The following is an 18851-nucleotide window of genomic DNA, read 5'->3' as shown; positions in this document are numbered from 1 at the left end:
GACTAGAGAATACTGGCCAATGGGCAAAGAGGTAAAATATAATAGGTAGAGTAAACAGAGTAGAAGGTCTGTGTCTACTGGAAACTAGCTAGGTCCTATTGGTTTCTGGGATTTGTTAGGTTACAGTTTGAGTCCATATATGTACCCTTTTCTCTAAGGATATCAGATAGTATTTTTGGTTCTTGCTACCAAAATACTTCACTAATACAAATAATTTTTTTTTAAGTTTGGAGTTTCAAGCTGCCTTCAGTTTTAGCCAAAGGGCAGGCGATCTTACACTTACTAAACCAAAGAATCTGTGGCAGGTCAAATGGAATATCTGGGAATACATGGAAAATTTCCTCTCACAATTTTGAAGCAGAAAATGGATGAAGTGAAAAGCATGATCTGTATGTGGGAGGGGAGGTAGGCAGGGAAGTTTATGTTTAATGATGTCAGTCTGGTCTGTGAAATAGGTTATCTGTTTCTAAGGACAGCTAACCTGAGGTTTGAAAGTGATTGAAAATTCTAAAATAACCCATTTGGACGGCATTTTAATGGATCGTTGCCTTTGTTGCCTAGCAGTGGGCTCGGCAGAGATATTACATGAGAGCATCAATTTGCAGGAACTGAGTCATGAGACTTTCTTGATTCTATTCAACAGCACTCAGCTGTAAGGTGAGTGGGGAAAAAAAGTAAGGGAAGCAGAGAGGAGTTGGCAGTGCTGTGAAAAATATTTGTGGCCAGTAAACCAATTTTATTCTCATTTTCATCTAAATGCCATTAATTGTAATACAATTTTTAATGCTATGTGGAGTACAGCATTTTCTGAAACTTTTATGATCAGCTCTTAACCCTGAATGTGAATATCCAAGAATGAGGTAGGATCTTATATTGTTCATAAATAGCGTACTCTCTTGGAGAGGAAGGAAAGCCATTTCTTTCTTTGGAGTCTCAAACAATGTCAAGAGGACAGCCTCTTAATGCTAATACTGTAGTCGGCAGTAAGGTGCTTAAAGTAGCCACACATGCTGTGTCTCAGATGGTTTAGTCCTCATTCATGACCCAGATCTGTGAGCCTGGCAGTGGTAAAGGGTGGATTTTCTTATTTTTATTTCTATCTTAGTGGTAATATTAGAATAACCAGTAGCATAAAGCACTTTTAGCCTGTCAGAACAAGGAGAAAAAGGACTTTAAATATACAAGAGCTCTCATAAGTATATTGGAATTAATGTCACTCATTGAAGTACCAAGACCAACGCTGGATCTATCATATAACTTTATTTCTTTTTTGGTAAGTTATGTGCACTGACGTCTACACTTCAAGTACCTCCTTAAGTTTTGAAATCCATGTGATGTCAGAGAACACAGCTTAAGATAATATTATTTACACAGAAAAGTAAACAAGTACACATAATTTTTAACATTTATTTTAACCATGTGGATCATGTCATTTAAAGCTCCACTCTTGTTTTTAATTATTCAGGCTACTTTTATATAGTCACTCTAAATATTAAGTGTTGACAAAAGAAATATTCTATAATCAGTTGTAAAAACTGTAAATATGTAAATAATAGAGAGATCTTCAGTAACTTTTTAAAATGGTTAAGAATCACAGCCACAATTAATTGAGGCTTCTCAAATCTCCCTAACAGGGTCTTGACAGTGCTGTGTGATAGAAAAGATCCTCAATGCTTGACCTACATTTGTTTACCAAGGAACTTAGAGAACAGGAAAGGCAAACTCAAAATACATTAAACCATATCTAAAAATAAAGATATGTAATTGAGATTATAGGAAAAAATATGCTATTGAGACAGGCTCTTGGAATTTAAAAGGAGAGTGAGTCTCATGCTCCCATGAGAGAAATCTCCTTTCTCTGAGCAGAAAAGGGTAAAATTAGAGAGGCTTAAGGCATCTGGTAAAGAGTCAAAACACAGAAGGGAAAGAGGTGACTATCTTGGAGTCACCAGTCAAATTATCCCATGGTGGTCCCCCAAGGCAGCAATTATAGCAGCTCTTAAACGGAACATCCAGGGAACACCTAGTGATGGCACAGAGATAATGCTCCTGGGAAGGGACACCTGTCCTCCATCAAGGCTTGGGATATTCAGGATATGAGGATTATTGCCTGAGAAAAGATCTACTTTGTTCAAACTGTAGCCAAAGTGGCTATAAGGAACCTTGGGAAAAACTATGGTCTGATTTATGAAGCAGCATATCCCACAAGCCTGCATGTGAGAGAGATGGTTTTGAGCACACAGGGTAGAGGTTAAGACCTCATATTCTACAGTATAACCCCCTGGATATACATTGTGGTTCTGTCTACAGCTGGCTATGTCCTTTGGTAAATTAACCCCTCTGGGGTCTCAAGATCTTAATCTAAAAATTTACATTAAAATGATATTATCTCGGGTGGCCCTGGTGGCTCAGCCGTTTAGCGCCACCTTCAGCCCAGGGCGTGATCCTGGGGACCCGGGGTCAAGTCCCAGGTTGGGCTCCCTGCATGGAGCCTGCTTCTCCCTCTGCCTGTGTCTCTGCCTCTCTCTCTCTCATGAATAAGTAAAATCTTTTAAAAAAACGATATTATCTCACAGACTTGTTATGATGATTAAACAAGTTACTATTTTTTTTTTTTTTTTTTTTTTTTTACTCATTCATGATAGTCAGAGAGAGAGAGGGGCAGAGACACTGGCAGAGGGAGAAGCAGGCTCCATGCACCGGGAGCCCGACGTGGGACACGATCCAACATGGGACTCGATCCCGGGTCTACCAGGACCCCGACGTGGGACTCGATCCCGGGTCTCCAGGATCGCACCCTGGGCCAAAGGCAGGCGCCAAGCCGCTGCGCCACCCAGGGATCCCAACAAGTTACTATTTGAAAAGCACTTAGAGGGCAGCCCGGGTGGCTCAGCGGTTTAGCGCCGCCTTCATTCCAGGGCATGATCCCAGGGATCTGGGATCGAGTCCCATGTTGGGCTCCCTGCATGGAGCTTGCTTCTCCCTCTGCCTCTGTCTCTGTCTCTGTCTCTCTCTCTCTCTCTCTCTCCCTGTGTCTCTATGAATAAATAAATAAAATCTTTAAAAAAAAAAAAGCACTTAGAACAGTGCCTAACCCGTAAAAAGTACTATATTAAATGTCAGCCATTGTTTCATAACTTTCATAAACTTAATGTCTGATGTTTACATAGCATTTTCTGTTAAACTTTTAAATATATTTCAAGGGGAATAAAAAGTTGTTTCACATTCAGATATTTTGAAAGTGGAAAAATGGGAATATGTCCCCTGTTTTCATTGGGAGAAACTGGTATAACCAACTAGTATATTAAGGTGATATACTAGACAGCATGTAATTTAGTAATAAATTAAGTATAGCATGAAATAGTACATGTTCTATAGAATTATAGAAAAAAAAGACTAGTCACTACTAGAATAATCTGAGAAGGCTTCATGGATGAGGTACTAGTTGTCCCACATCTCAAGAGACAGGTAGAACTGAAAGTTAGATCAGACTCCCTCCTCTATTCCAGTAATTTTATGATTCTTTGGAAGCATTTCTGATGCTTTAAATAGACAAAAGAGGGATGGATATATTAAGAAAGTTATGTACCCAGAAGAAGATTCATTTGGGAATTATAGAGGTGGGGAAGTAAACCTTGATAAAGATAATCAGACATAAGGTCTTGAAAAGTAAAAGGTCGGAAATGGCAAGTCAAAGACAATTATTGAACAGAGAAATTATGTGCCCTCATTTAGTTGACTAGATGCTTTTAAGTCTGCAATGGAGAACAAGTTTTTTTACCATAAAGTTGTAGAAAGAAGTTTAATTAACAGGACATAGTATATAACATCTGTAAGTGAGAAAATTAGACTGGCAGAGATATGCGGGTGAGACAATGAGGTCTAGCTCACTGCCAGGAGATTAGTGGCTTCAGATCTACTTCTCAAATTAGTTCACAATCACTTGAATAGGAAGAGGAGATAAGTCAACATAGGCAAGCTCACCCATACCTAAAATTATTCTCTTTATAGATCTGGATGTATCAGCTGAAGTCAGGAAATGTGAAGGGATGGAATTCTGGTGGACAAATAAAGTCTATCTACATTTTTCCTGTGACCAGGGCCTGAAGGAGCTTTTCTTCATCCAATATATAGGGGTTTTTTTTTTCCTTTGCTTTAAATGGTAGTAGGGATTATTTATAAACTGCCTAAACAATGACACATCAAATACAGGCTTTAGCCCAATCACATGTTTCCAATCTCTACCTTTTCTGGACCTTTTCATCCTCCTCCTTTAGCTCCCCACCTGCTTCCACTGACACATCAATCATTGTATCTGTTGTGCAGCTGCCCACTTTAAAGAAAGGTATCACACTCAGATCCTAATGGAATAGGCCGAGGGGGCTATTTTTGGTACCATGTGAACCTAGGATGGAGTTAACTGGATGGGGGATGAGCAACTAGAGTGAAAGGCTCTTTCCTGTTGATGGGATCCCAGAGCTGTCTTGGACTCTGAAGGACTTTCCAGCCTCTGGGACAGAAGACCTCCTGTTTTTCCTTGGGATTTCTCACACAAATTCTCTGTCCCTGTTAGTTGAGGCAACTTTAAAGTCCCTTATCCATAAAACCAGGGATCTGAAATATTTATGAAAATCCTCAGGACACCTGGGTGACTCAGTGGTTTAGCACTTGCCTTCAGCCTAGGGCATGATCCTGGAGACTGGGGATCGAGTCCCACATTGGGCTCCCTGCATAGAGCCTGCTTCTCCCTCTGTCTGTGTCTCTGCCTCTCTCTCTCTCTCTCTCTCTCTTTCTGTCTCTCATGAATAAATAAATAAAATCTTTAAAAAAAATCTTCAAGCTAGTGTCTTTGGTCACAAATGATTGTCAACTAATATTTGAAGCTTTCTAAATGGACATAAATCCTTCTTTCAGAGATAACTTCTACTATTAAAGGGCTTTTTTTTTTCAGGACTCAAAAAACCTACCAGACTCTACTAAAGAATCCCTAATGGTAGAATTTCAGAAACAAATTAGGTAGCAGGAAGGTATAGTTTTGGCAAGGGCTCTGACTGGTGTTCCTTAATGGTATCATATAGTTTCCAATGTTGAATGTTGAAAAACCCTAGACCAGGGGATTAAAGTCCTAGCTATGGGCCCTAATCTTAGCTCTGTTTCTTATTCCTTTTTTTTTAAAGATTTTATTTATTTAACATGAGAGACACACACAGAGAGAGAGAGAGAGAGAGAGAGGGAGGGAGAGGCACAGACACAAGCAGAGGGAGAAGCAGGCTCCATGCAGGGAGCCTAATGTGGGACTCGATCCCGGGGCCCCAGGATCAGGCCTTGGGCTGAAGGGAGGAGCTCAAACACTGAGCCACCCAAGGATCCCTGTTTCTTACTACTTCTTTAATTGTGGGCAAGGCCTTTGTTCTTTGAATTTTAGTTTCCCCATTTGCATATTTATTGTCAGAATAAATAAAGTGTAAGGGCTTTTCCAGCTCTAGTATTCTATAATTCTGCCATATTGCTACTCAACTCCTAGGGCAGCCTATCCTTGAAAGTTCACAAAACAGAGATTCTGTGCAAAAGTGAAATTTATCAAGTATGAGGATGTCCCAATTAACTCTCATTATTCCCTTGTAATAGAGAGTCCTCACTGTACATTGTGGAAGGTGGGGGGAGAAAAAGCAATAATTGGGGGGTAAATACTATTTTCATCAGAAGGACAAAACATACATTCATTAAAAAGAGTATTATCTGGGGATGCCTGGGTGGCTCAGTGGTTGAGCACCTGCCTTCGGCCCAGAATGTAATCCTGGGGTCTGGGGATCAAGTCCCATGTCGGGCTCCCTGCATGGATCCTGCTTCTCCCTCTGCCTGTGTCTCTGCCTCTCTCTCTGTGTCTCTCATGAATAAATAAATACAATTAAAAAAAAGTATAATCCGTGTTTATAAATTTCTGGTTAAAAGTATCAGAACAATTAAAAAGTAGACTCTAATAAGATTCGATATTAAGAAGTTACAGGAAAGAGCACTGTATTTCTCTACTTAAACTGTTTACTATGATAATAATTATGGCTAACACTTATTGAGCACCCAAAATTTGCTAGCAATTATGTGATCCATTCAAGTATCGAAGTTCAAAGGAACCTTCTATTATAAAATGTACTATCCTTTTGACAATGATTTTGAGTCAAATTAATATTCACTGTATTCTGCTCAGACTCTTACTTTGATGTGTATTAGTGTTTTCCCAGACTTGCTTAATAAAAAAAAGATTAAAAATAGGATAGTTACCAAATATTCCAATATTTGTATTGTCTTAGAGATGAAAGTAGCAAGTCCATATCTCATCATAAATCTCTTTTTCCAAATTGTTTTCCTGGACATAGTTCAAGTAGAACAACCAATCTATTTATGTCAGCCTTGTTCTTTTTAGTGACCTCTTACTGAGCAATGTATTAGATGAAGAGGCTGGGTAGCAAACAATAACATGCTACAGAAACATGGACTAAGGCCTTCTGCTAGACATACACATTGCTCCCTTTCTATACCTCGGGAAAGAAGACATAGTCTGGTTCTAGAAATGACAGTTTTAAACCAATGATTGTTCACCCTGAAATTATCTCAAATGTGAAACACGTCTGTACACATGAGTAAATGCACACTCATATATTCATAGCTAATCTTACTTGGTAAAATGACTTGTTGCTTCCAGGTCTGTGTCTTGTGGACGAAGATTATTATAGACATATTTCAGGTCTTGGATTCCACCCAGCTCAGGCAATCCTGCATGTAGCATCTTACCAAAACAAACAAAACAAAATTAAAAAAAAAAACTCAGAATAAACATAAATCAAATCTTACTTAGTTAAGTTTGGTTAAGTTTACTTGGTTAATTCTACAAATGCATATAAAAGTTATATAGCAATGCCTTTCAGTTTGTAAATGTGAATGGATTTTTTAACTTCCTATATTTACTAACCGAAGCAACAAAACAATAATAATAAGAAGAAGAACCAAAGAGTTGTTGAAGTGCTTGCAGATTAATAATTGAATTTTATCTTCATCATAGTCCAGTGAAGTAAGCATGGTAGTATGATTATCCCCACCTCATCTTCTTGTAGAAGAGGCATATTTAGCACTGGACAGTAGAATAATAGAACAATGGACACTAGTTCTAGTGTCAGAATTTCTGGACCCACTATTTAGAATCTGAATAATCATGAAAAAAATCTCTATAACCTCTTTGAATCTCCATTTCCTTTTTAAAAGTAGAGATGAGAATACCCAATATGTTCTGGGGCAATCAAATTGCTAATGAATAAGAAAGGGCTTTATATACTATAAATTATTACACAAAAATTATATCACAATACCCATTTTAAAGAAGAAAAACTTAATCTCCCTAAAAGTGTAAGTAAGTGTCCAGATCAAATGGTGTGTAAGCACAAAGAATAAAACTCATCCCTCTGGTTCTTAATCTTACATTCTTTCATGACTCTATGACTCATACTCTAAAAAGACAATTTTCCTTAGTTAGGTGGTGATTCTATTTACTAAAGATGATTTTAAAAAAAGATTTTATTTATTTATTCATGAGAGACACAAAGAAAGGTAGAGACATAGGTAGAAGGAGAAGAGGTTCCCTGAAGGGAGCCCAATGTGGGATTTGATCCTGGAACCCCAGGATATGCCCTGGGCTGAAGGTAGATAGATGCTCAGCCCCTGAGCCACCCAGCTTCCCCATTTATTAAAGATTATTAAAACAATAAAGTAATTAAAGATAAAATTGTACAAAGGCTCAGATATTCTTTCTGCCCACCTTTGGAAACATGCTATGTTAATATTATAAAGTAGACTGAAGGGATAATATTCTTTCGTTATAGGCAAAACAAAGAATTTTTTTGAGAGAAAGTAGATCTTTTCTGAAATAAATTTAAACTTTGAAAAAGAAGAAGGAGGAGGAGCACAAGGAGGAGGAGGAGGAGAAGGAGAATTTCAACAGTACCTCTATGACTAAGATGATAAATTATTTCCTGCTCTGGAATAGAGGCAACTTAGTGGGAAGTTAAGAACAATGCTGCTAATGCCAAACATAAAGGATAAAATGAGAATATGGTTAGGAAGGATAGGTGAGATTGTGATTGACTTGATGAAGTTCAAGTGAGAAAAAAATGGATTTGAAACTTTTCTCCTTTTCTACTGTGCCTATCCAGGCAGAGGGAGCAGCCTTTAGAGATATACTAAGGGAAGCAAGACATCTTTCATTAGTTCACAGAAAGAACTCCAGGAGAGCTTCCGGAACATAAGATATTTTGTGGGTGGGCGACAAGAAATGGGGCTAAAGAGGTAAGTAGGGCAGGATTTTTCAGCAATGTAAAAGTTTTGAACTTTATCCTAAAGGCAAGAGAAAGCTCTTTTAGTAATTTTAAACAGTCATTAAAATAACTAAATTGTGTTTTGAGATCGTCATTATTTATGGAAAGTGGATTAAAGCGAGGCCAAATAAAAAGCTAAACTAGGAGAATATTTAAGAATAAAGAAAAAAGTTAAGTTATTTAATTTTAAATATATGTAAGTAAGAAGTAGAGTTGAGAAAACTGGGTGATTAACTGGCTATATTTGGAAGGCTGGGTGTGATCTAAAATGTATAGCTGTAAATATAGATTTGGGAGTCATTAACACATAGATAGTAATTAAAACCATGAAATGGCTCAGGTAATCCTGGAAAGGTGTTAACTACTTCTCCTCATGGGTGATCAAAATTCGTGCTATCTAAATTTAAGCAAATTCTCTTCTCCCATAACCTTTTCCTCTTTTTTCCTGTTTTATAGCTCCATTTACACTGCCACCATTATCCAGCTAATAAGAACTGTGTATGTTCTTTGATTCTCTCTTTCTGATCTCAATGTCAGTTATATTATATTCTAACAACCACCTCAATGGTCTCCTGTATTCACTCCTCTTGCCATTGCAGTTACTGTCCTAGTTCAGCTCCTCACCTTCAATTGCTTAGGTAACTTGAGTAGCCTTTTTCTAGTTCTCTAATCTCTCTTCTAATTACATAATTTCTGAGTTATTTTTTAAAATCCAAGCTAGATGATGGTACTCTCTTCATCAGAAGCAAAGAAACTTCTGAGTTCTCAGGTGTCTATATATCAAAGTCCAAAATCCTCATCCTGTTCATAAATGTCTTTTATAATCTAACTATGACCTTTTACTTCATCTATTGTCTATATAGATCTTCCTCTCTACCACAATCTAGGTACATTTAATTACCTCTATTTCCAATACATATCATGTACATGCTCTTTGAGCCTCTACCCATATGTGTATTTCTCTCTCAGCCAGGCTTCCTTTTCTCTCCCTCCTTATCTATTGAAATTATTTTTGAAAACTCAGCTTAAATATGTTTTTCTTGTAGAAGCACTATAGGGCCTCTTAATAAGATTTAATTACTGCTTTCTCTGTACAGCAATCTTATCTTGGTCACCCCTCTTTCACACTTATTGCTGCCTCACTTTTACTATGTTCTGTTCACATGTTTGTCACATTTGATTTTAACTTCTTTGAGGATAGGAACTGAGTTTTTATTTGATGTTAAATTGTTTATATCACCAAGCATTGTGCCTTGTAAATAGAACTCAATGAATATCTATAAAATAATGCATGCATGCATGCATGCATGAATGAATGAATGAAAAAAATGCCTGGCCTTGTTAGGCACTGAAAGCCTGTAAGTAGCAAGTTCAACTCTGACTACTAAACTTAAAATCAACCATAGAGAGGAATATTCCTGAAAGCAACTAAAGTCTAGATTAGGCTTTATCTTTTTGGTTCTGTACTTAGAGTTTTAAAGACATCTGTGTACTTATTGAGAAAGTTTCTCCTTTATCTGACTGTGGTTGTCCATTTGCTAAGAACAGACTTCTTCCCTAAATCTGAATTGCTTTCTGGTTTCTCTAGATGCTCAGAATTCACATCTGCTTGCTTAGAACTCTGTCAAACATTTTCTTGGGAAGTACACCCTATGCTTACTCCTTCTCCGCCTGCCCCCATTATACACCAACTGCCAAATGCAGATGGCTTCAAAGTAGGTGAACCGAGCACTCTCCTTGTTATGTAGTTGATTAAAGAAAACAAGTACAACTTTACCTTTCTTTGTTGATGTGCTCTGTTCCTCAGAGAGGAGGCTTTGAGTATCATGACTCTGCCATTGGAGTAAGAATAACCTCACACCAGGGTCCATCTAGACCTCTCTGTTCTCTGACTCACAGAGATATGGTTCAAGTACTGCTTAGCCTAGATTACATGGGTAATAGCTTGAATTGGGGCAATAGGAAAGGGAAAGGGTGGCTAGGCTTGTATAAGTAATGAACAGATATAGGTGATTAAAAGGTAAGTTCCTTTTAAAGGACAGGGACACTTTTAAATTTTCACTTCTGTTCTCCTCTGAAGTCCAAATCTATTTTGATAGTTATGCTTAGGGAAGCAGATACTCTGCCACCACATAGAGCAGTTAGAAAGATTTCTTCTGGGAAATATCTGATATAATAATGGGTGTGATAAACATTTTAAACTGGGTGAATGGTCCTTGTGTTCTTTGGGAGCCTTCCATAATAGCTGATATTGATTTTTTAATGAGAGAAAAGCTGATGAAATACAGGCTTTTATGTTAGTGAATTCAGCCAGCAACACTCTTGGGTCTCCTACAGATGTTTTGCTTTTAAGCAAGATGAGAATTTCATGGATTATTTTTTTCCCTGCTTCTCCCAGGAGTAAATAAAAAGGACTGTGGATATCTGGAAATATGCTGCTCTCAACAAGGGATGAGCCATTAACCCCGTAGTAGACATGACAACCACTTGTGACTCTTAATCCTGGATATTGACCATTCACAGAAGGTAGAATTTATGACCCATGTCAATTATTTCTCAAGTTGTAATTGGATCATGGAGTAGTAAGTTGAGTTCTTTTAAATGAAGTTAATACAGCAAAAGTCAATTTGAAAGAGAATTTGAGGGAAATATTGATTATCCACAGGGGTAGAAAGTAATCTTTCACAAATTTATATTCGGTTTTTAATTTTATAGGAATCTATCCCAGAAAAAACATGGTTCTGAAACCTTTACTGATGCTTTGATTATCTACAGAATCCCATAAGAAAGAAACTTCAGAAGCAGAGACTGGAGAGGTAAATGACCAGAAACAGAGGGAATAACATACTACTGTTTGATATGTGTTTCTTCATTGGCCTAATTGGTCCACATTGCTTCTGGTCTATTTCGATTTCTGTGAGACTCTAAATCTAAGATTATTTGCTTAATCTGAATTAGTGCTCTTTACTGCCAAAATTTCCTCCTTAGCCTAAAAGTCAAGACTTGAATAATTAGAACACAGGGAGATTTTTTGGCATATGATGTAACAGAAACCTTCAATCTTTGATTTTAATATTATTTTATGAAGAATTACTTCGGTACTTGACTAAAACAGCATCTACTTCTTTAAATAAAATGACATTATATAAACTCTTTATAGTTTTGTTTTGTTTTGTTTTGTTTTAGGGAGAGAGCACGTGGATGTAAATGGGTGGGGAGGGGCAGAAGGAGAGGGAGAGAGGATCTTAAGCAGACATCCTGCTCAATGTGGAGTCTACATGGGGCTTAATCTCATGATCCTGAGATCATGACCATTGAGCCGAAATCAAGAGTCAGATTCTTAACCGACTGAGCCACCCGATGCCCCTAAACTCTTTACTTTAATAATTATCTTAAATGACGGATGTGCTAAAAGTTTGGTGTCTAGGTAGGTAGAAAAGTTTATTAAACAAGAAAAGAAAAAGCCCACCAATAGCTTTCTCAATCAAGTTTTTTCAAAAAGCTGTCCTTTAACATTATTTTAATATGTTCACTTTTGTTATTCAGCATAATTTTAGTGTCTCCTGAGAAATAGCATAATCTGTAGTTGTGCTTTTCTACTATGGGTTTATTTTTAAAATGTCTGTGACTGGTTCAAGTAGTTGTTAGAATATGGCACTTACTCCTTATACGCTGTTATTTATAACATTACAGACATTTAGAAATGCTGAATACCTCATTTACTGTGTACACGAATTTTATCTTCCTTATCATATTGAAAATTTTAAGGCTGCCTGGGTCATATAAGTTAATGTATCCTCACAGTTTCTGGCATACAGTTAAGTACTCACGAACTCATGGATTCATGATTTAGAGCCTGTTAAAGCCCAAGAGATTATTGGAATGATACTACCTAGATATTTATATGTAAATAGATTAAAGGTCACAGAGTTAGTCCTTATAGAGTTTCCTTTGTGGTATGAACACAGATTATGAACCATAAGCCATCTCATAATTGCAATATGGCTTAAAAATTGAGAGATAGAATGCAAATCTACCAATATGAATCATCATTGGCTATTATTGGAATAGCCAACTTGAAAATTCTGGAGATGGGCAAAACTTTATATATCCAGTAAACACATAAACCAAAGTATCCTTATATATGAAAGACTACATGTTTATAATTTTGAAAATATCTATTTTTTAAGACAGGGTAAGGTGCATATGTTGTTTGAAAGTTAAAATAAGGATCTAATCAAATCTTCATTGTAACAAGGTCAACATTTGTTTAGCACTACCCAATAGAACTTTTCTGTAACGTAAATGTTTTATAATTGTGTTGTCCAATATGGTATCACAAGCCACATGTGGCTACTGAACACTTGAAATGTGGCTAGTGAGAGTGAGGAGCTATATTTTAAAGTCTAGTTAATACTAATTAATATAAATTTAAATAATCACACATGAGTAGAGGATACTCTATTGGACAGTGCTCTTTTGGATTAATAAGGATCTAATTATCTAATCGGGTTATTATGAAATATAAATCAATTAATACACATAAGGCACTTAGTATAATGTTCATGCAAAACAATCACTATTAGGCCATTTATTCACCAATCCTATAAGGTAGATGCTATTATTTCCATTTGATAGATAAGCAGCATTGTCTTATTAGAGTTAAGAAGTCTGTGCCCTTAATAGCATCTAGGAGAATTATTGTCATCTGAAGATTCTAAACCAGCTAATTTTTATGATGGCATTGACTCCATGGTATACTGATTTACCAAAGGTGTGTTTCTCTCCTACATTTTGCTTCAATTACTAGTGTGTATGTATGTTGCCTAAAGGCATCACTTCATCCTTCTCCCAGAAGATATTTCTATCAGATCTCTCTCCTCTCACCCTGTATACCTGGTCTCCATCTCTTTAACATTAGACAGTGGAATGAAACTTGAATTTTCTACTGTAAGTCAACAGAGAGCATGTGGGAGCATGACTCAGTAGACCCAATGTACATCACTAAATGTACTACTCTCGAGTTGAGTTGCTAGGAAGCTGTCTTATATTTTTGAGCCCATTTCTAAGTCTGGAAAAAGATAGAGACTGGAAGGGGAGCCAGGAAAAATCCTTACCTGGTGTCTACATCATTGGATTGCTATAATGTGTAAATGAGACAGTGTTTTTTAAAGTACTTTTGCACAATACAACTCATACAATATTCTAAATTACTGTCCTTAATCTTTAAACAAAATATACTGAGATAACCCCTGAATACATCAATATTATTGTGAATAGAAATGTTTGAGACGATAACTGTGAAGTAATGGGATGAATTATTAAGAAATGTGTTTATAAGCTGTACAATGGTACTTTTAGTTTGTTCATTCCTTTCTGGTTTGAATAGCTCTTTGGGGAATGCCAAGCCATTAGCAAAAATAGACTACTGAAAGAGAGACATAAATGAAGTTTATTACTTTTGTTATTTCCCCAAGGGACTTACCATTTCTAACAGGTTCAAGAGCAGTCGACTGTGCCTTCTGACAATATTATAAGCTTGACAGCAAAGCTCCACAAAATCTTGGAAATGCTGTGGATTTTTCCCACCTTCTGTAATAAAGTATTCCATCTCTGAAGTAAAAATAAAAGGTGCTCGGTCCCTACAAACCACAAACAATAGCAACCATAAGCAGGAGGAGAAATGGTGTGCAGATTCAATTAGGCAGTTACAATAACTTATTTTCATTTGGATATTTTATGTTATTTACTCTCTGCTCTGAGGAATGGAACCACCTCCTTTATGGAATAGCTGAAGAAACTTGCTAATTGTAGGTTTTGAATACCCTAGCTGGGCTGCAACAGAGAAGAAAGAACAAGTTACTTTACATAGATTTATATGGTCTCAAACATTTAATTCCAAGTTATATTTGATAAAAATATTATCCATTAAAATTAATGTAAGATCAATTAATAGCAAAGGTGATTTTACAGAAACCATTTTACTAAATTACTCCTAAATTTTAAAATGATAGAACAGATCATGTATTTGACCTTATGCTGTTTTTTTTTTATTCAGTTTTTTCTTTTTTCCTTTTTTTCTTAGAAGATATTGACTCTAGGGAAAAAGTTTCCAGTAATAGCTAATATACGTAATGACAAATTCAGAAGGCAATCTATGAAAAAAAAAGTTAAATTCACTTTCATATGCTTTGTAAGGGAAAAAAGAGGCAGCTGTATTTCATTTCATACATGCCCAATAAAAATATTGATCCGAAAGAAGGAAATATGAGCAAACCACGTTGGTATGTAAATAATATTGCCTACCATAGTCCCAAGGTTGAAAAAATTAGGAAAACAAAGGACCAGAGAAATGATCCTGTTTCTCTATTTTTGTCATTTTCTTTTATGTTCTTTGAGACATGAAGAGACTCAATATGAAGCAAGAACATTTCTAAGAGATTAGCAGAGGAAAGATTGAAAACACTTCGCTGTGATATGAAGAATAACGATGAGACAAAGTGTTAATACTGATTTGGATTAATGTCCTCTAGAAACATTTGAGATAGGAATACAGTTTTGGGTAAAACATTGGTTTAAAAGTAAAGATTTTTGAAAGAATTGAAATAAAACATTTTAAAAGATGAGCCTAGCAACCTAGATATAATTTAGACTAAGCAATAATTGAAAGAAGTCATGGACTATAGAGAAAGCTTCTTAATGATTTATTTTTTTAAATAAAAAATGTGTTCGTTATTGTTATATGCTTAGCATTTAAATAAAAATATAATAAAGTGGAAAATCTTGCTAATCTATCTGACTAAGACCTCGCAGAAGGATATTCAAATCAGAAAGCTACAACCCGGCATTTTGTAGCTGATCTGGAGCAGTAGAATCTGATTATAGGCAAGTATTTTGAAGAAAATAAATAATCTGCATCTGTTTGATTGTGATTATGTCATTTTATTTTATTTTTATTTTTATTTTTATTTTTATTTTTATTTTTATCTTAGTGATCCATACTACTATTGCCTGGAGGGGAGGCTAGTGTAACAATATCTTTATATTCATTCATTCAGTCATTCATTCATTCAGCAAAGTTTATTGAGCACCTCAGTACTTAGGAATGATCCTAAGAATAAGTTCCAAATTTTAAAATTTTTGCCTCAAATTCTTTTATCTTTGGCCTTCATTGATTTTTTCAATCTATATTCTATGAGTTTACTTTACAGCCCTTTATTTTAGCCAAGCTGAAATCAGAACTATTGAAAACAGGAAATACACCATGGGTTCTAATCCTGGACCTGCTGTTTTTTAATTTCCTCATTCTGAGGTGGTAAGTAATACATAGTTCTTAGAATTGCTGTGAAGATTAACTAAAAAAATGTGCACAAATGCCTGACACATAGAGACGGCTACAAGTTTGTGAATTGCTATGATTAGAGACTCTATGCAGAAGGCAGAGAGTGCAGGCCCTTGCCTGCCATGTTTCAATCATGTTCTAGCTCTTACTACGTTTGTGAGCCTGGGCAAGTTACTTGTCCTCTCCATGCCTTAATTTCCTCCTCGGTAAAAGGAGCCAAGGGCCCTTGATCTGAGACTTTTAAGAAGATTATGTGGGTGAAAGCCTATGAAAGTGTTAGAATACAGTCAGGCACATAGTGAGCCTTCAACAAATGTTAAATACTAGTATTAGTCCTCAAACTAATAACAAATAAATGGGTTCTCAGAGCTGAATCTTGTTATAGTTGAATCTCCGTCTCTCTTCAAAAGTGCTGCCAGTAAATTTCCTTCCTTCCTTCAAGGTTTAATTTGCTCCCAGCAACTCCATGCAAACTCTTTGCAAGAATCCTTAAGTAGACCTTTGAATTTGGTAGCACCTTTTATATAACATTCACACACATAGTCATCACTATCGCTAACATTTTAGTAGAGTTTTAGCAATATCCCAGGCTTCCATAATCATAAAAAAATATTTTTTACGTACAAAAATTTCCTAAATTTTTCCTACTCTTTATACTAATTTACTATATTGAATGGAACTTTTGAAATAATTTTGAGGGTCTTAAATTGTACAACTTCCTAAAAATTTTCTTTCTAAATATGATAGACAGGAGGTTTTTTTCTTCCATATGCTTGACAAACTGGATTTCTTTTAGAGAGTTATTGTAATTTTGCTCAAGTTCATGTGATAATACAATTCCTCCTTCCATGAAGAAATACCATAGCAGAAAATCAAATGCACAAAAGAAATATATCTAAGTTAGAGAAAACATAAACTAATAATAATATCGAAGGACTCAATCTTAGCTATGTTTAAATATTATCATAATCTAAATTTTCAGTGGGTCCAAAAAAATAAAATGCTACATTTTTTTCTATATGATTTGCATGACTCACTTCTCACCCACTTTTAAAATGATTTAGACTAAAATTTTTTGTAAATGGAAAGAAGCTATACATGTGAAACAGAATCCTATCCCATTCCTACAAGCTGTAGGAGTCGTAACTGGGATGTGCTTTATCAGTTCACTCAAATGAGAACCTAATCCAAGGTCACAGAAGTAATGTATTATAGACTGTGTCTGAAGTTTAAGCATTACTTATAAATTTGAGATAAAAATTAGTTGTGGCAAGAGAGAAGATTGGGAACTATTTGATCTCTTGGAGTCCATACTGTTCTTGCATTCTGAATTATATGCTGAAAATCCCTCACTTATAGCTGAACACATTTACCAGAAATTTCTTGTTGTGATTATCCTGTTGCTTTTATTTATAGATTAGTGGTGTTACCATTATTTGCCTAAGTTCTACCTGTTCTTGCTTCTGTACATTTTACCTGTATCGTTTCCTGCTTCTGGCTATGTTTCTCTCTTTGTCTCTCACCTAATACTCTATTTTTTTTCTAATAAGTCTTCTCTAATTCACCTAGCCCTTGCTGATTTCTCTCTTACTTTGCCTTTTTACTTAGCCTTACAGCTAATATATTTCATTCTTCAGAGTCTTTTATTTGTCTTACATTCCCTCCCCCCACCAAATCATCTGTGTGATTTTCAAGGGAAGAGACATTATTTTATCTTTCCTTTATATATATTCTTAATGTCTCAAACAATATTTTGATAGTACTCTGCAATGGATGCAGCGGTAAATATACATAGCTTATGCAGTGAAAAACTTGGGATAATTTAACATTTATGTGGGAAGGAAGTGTGAACAATCTTATTTATTATAATTCTGTCATTTTGTTGTGAAAGTTAAACTTTTTATTGCCTTATAATCAGTCCTTCTTTGAAAGTATTATTCTGTAAAAATACAGATAATGTTTTATAGATTTCCAATATAGTTGAGAAGTAAGTAGTACTTTAAGAATGCATAAATACTTGAGAAATTTAAGAATATTACTGTTACAAATGAATCCTAATTATTAAGGAGACAAATAACTTCACTTGCTATGGGAAACAGCAGGAGAATTAATAATTTGCTGTTCATTATTACTTGTGCATAAACTTCCCCTTTACATAAGGAGGTAATATCCTTGTATAAAGTCACTAGAATGCTAAACTCATCGTCATTAAACATTTACACATTGCCATTGCACTAAGGGTGCATAAAATTTCAAGATTTGTCTCTCCATTAGGTGACTTTAATCTAGCTAGGGAGGCATGTACTCAAAATGTTAGAGTACTATAGTTATTTATCTACATTTATTGAGCATCTACAATAGATATATGTAAGGCTTATAGGTGAGGTTAACATTTTAAAAGTAAATATCCTAAAAGCAATAAAAATATATTGATAATAATGATAGTGTTTGGAAAAGGTGCCTCCAGTTCTAACATGGAGAAGGACTTGGAACAGGCAGGGTGTATGTGAGGAAGGTCTTGGAAACCTTGCTTCGAGACAAGACTTCTGCAGAAGATTTTGATTAGATATCAGCATAGCTCAGATTAGATCGTGGCATGCAAACAGAGAAGTGTGAAGACAAAAAATATTCTGAATCAAAAATCAGGAGGAATTCATATGGTTCAAAATGAAAAAGGAAAAGAGTGTGAAGAATAGCTTTAAATTTTTGTCTTGTGCAATTTGATTATAGTGCAACATTCAGAGTGGGTTCAGCTTTGAACAAGTTACATTTGAGGTATCTTTGAGACATACAGAAGCAGATGACAATGAAGTATTGTGACGCTTATTTCCAAACCGCAAAGAAAAGGTCTAGCCAGGAGGTAAAATTTGTGAGTCACATTTCTACTTTGACTACATAAGGACCTCAGGACTCAAGAGACAACATGGTGGTGAATTCTCTGGGTATTCTTTTGCTACATATATTCCAAACATAGAGTTTAAGAAGCTGGCAACCTGGAAACGCCAGTGGGTGCAGACAAAAAAAAATGTGCCAAGAAAAGCCTGCTCTTTCTAGCCAAAGGCCCAGGAAGGGGGTGGCCTAATGAGACAGAAAATGTTTAGACAATAACCATTTTACTCCAGCCAAATATTGCAGAAAATAAAATG

At 35.7% G+C, this 18851-nt stretch overlaps 1 protein-coding gene across 2 annotated transcripts in view; it reads right to left on the bottom strand.

Annotated features, from left to right (window-relative positions):
• The window catches only part of PIK3C2G (phosphatidylinositol-4-phosphate 3-kinase catalytic subunit type 2 gamma), a 373997-nt gene that overhangs the window by 78991 nt on the left and 276155 nt on the right, over nucleotides 1-18851 (bottom strand). For both annotated transcript variants that reach the window (XM_041735425.1, XM_041735426.1), the window contains 2 exons: nucleotides 13849-14005; nucleotides 6675-6784 (listed from right to left, as the gene is read on the bottom strand). In XM_041735425.1, the coding sequence (XP_041591359.1) occupies nucleotides 6675-6784; nucleotides 13849-14005 (267 nt within the window). The remainder of the gene's footprint in view (nucleotides 1-6674; nucleotides 6785-13848; nucleotides 14006-18851) is intronic.

Source organism: Vulpes lagopus, chromosome 21 (genome assembly GCF_018345385.1).
Source record: "Vulpes lagopus strain Blue_001 chromosome 21, ASM1834538v1, whole genome shotgun sequence".
In the NCBI taxonomy this organism is placed as follows: Eukaryota; Metazoa; Chordata; class Mammalia; order Carnivora; family Canidae; genus Vulpes; species Vulpes lagopus.
This window is presented reverse-complemented; position numbering and strand designations above follow the sequence as displayed.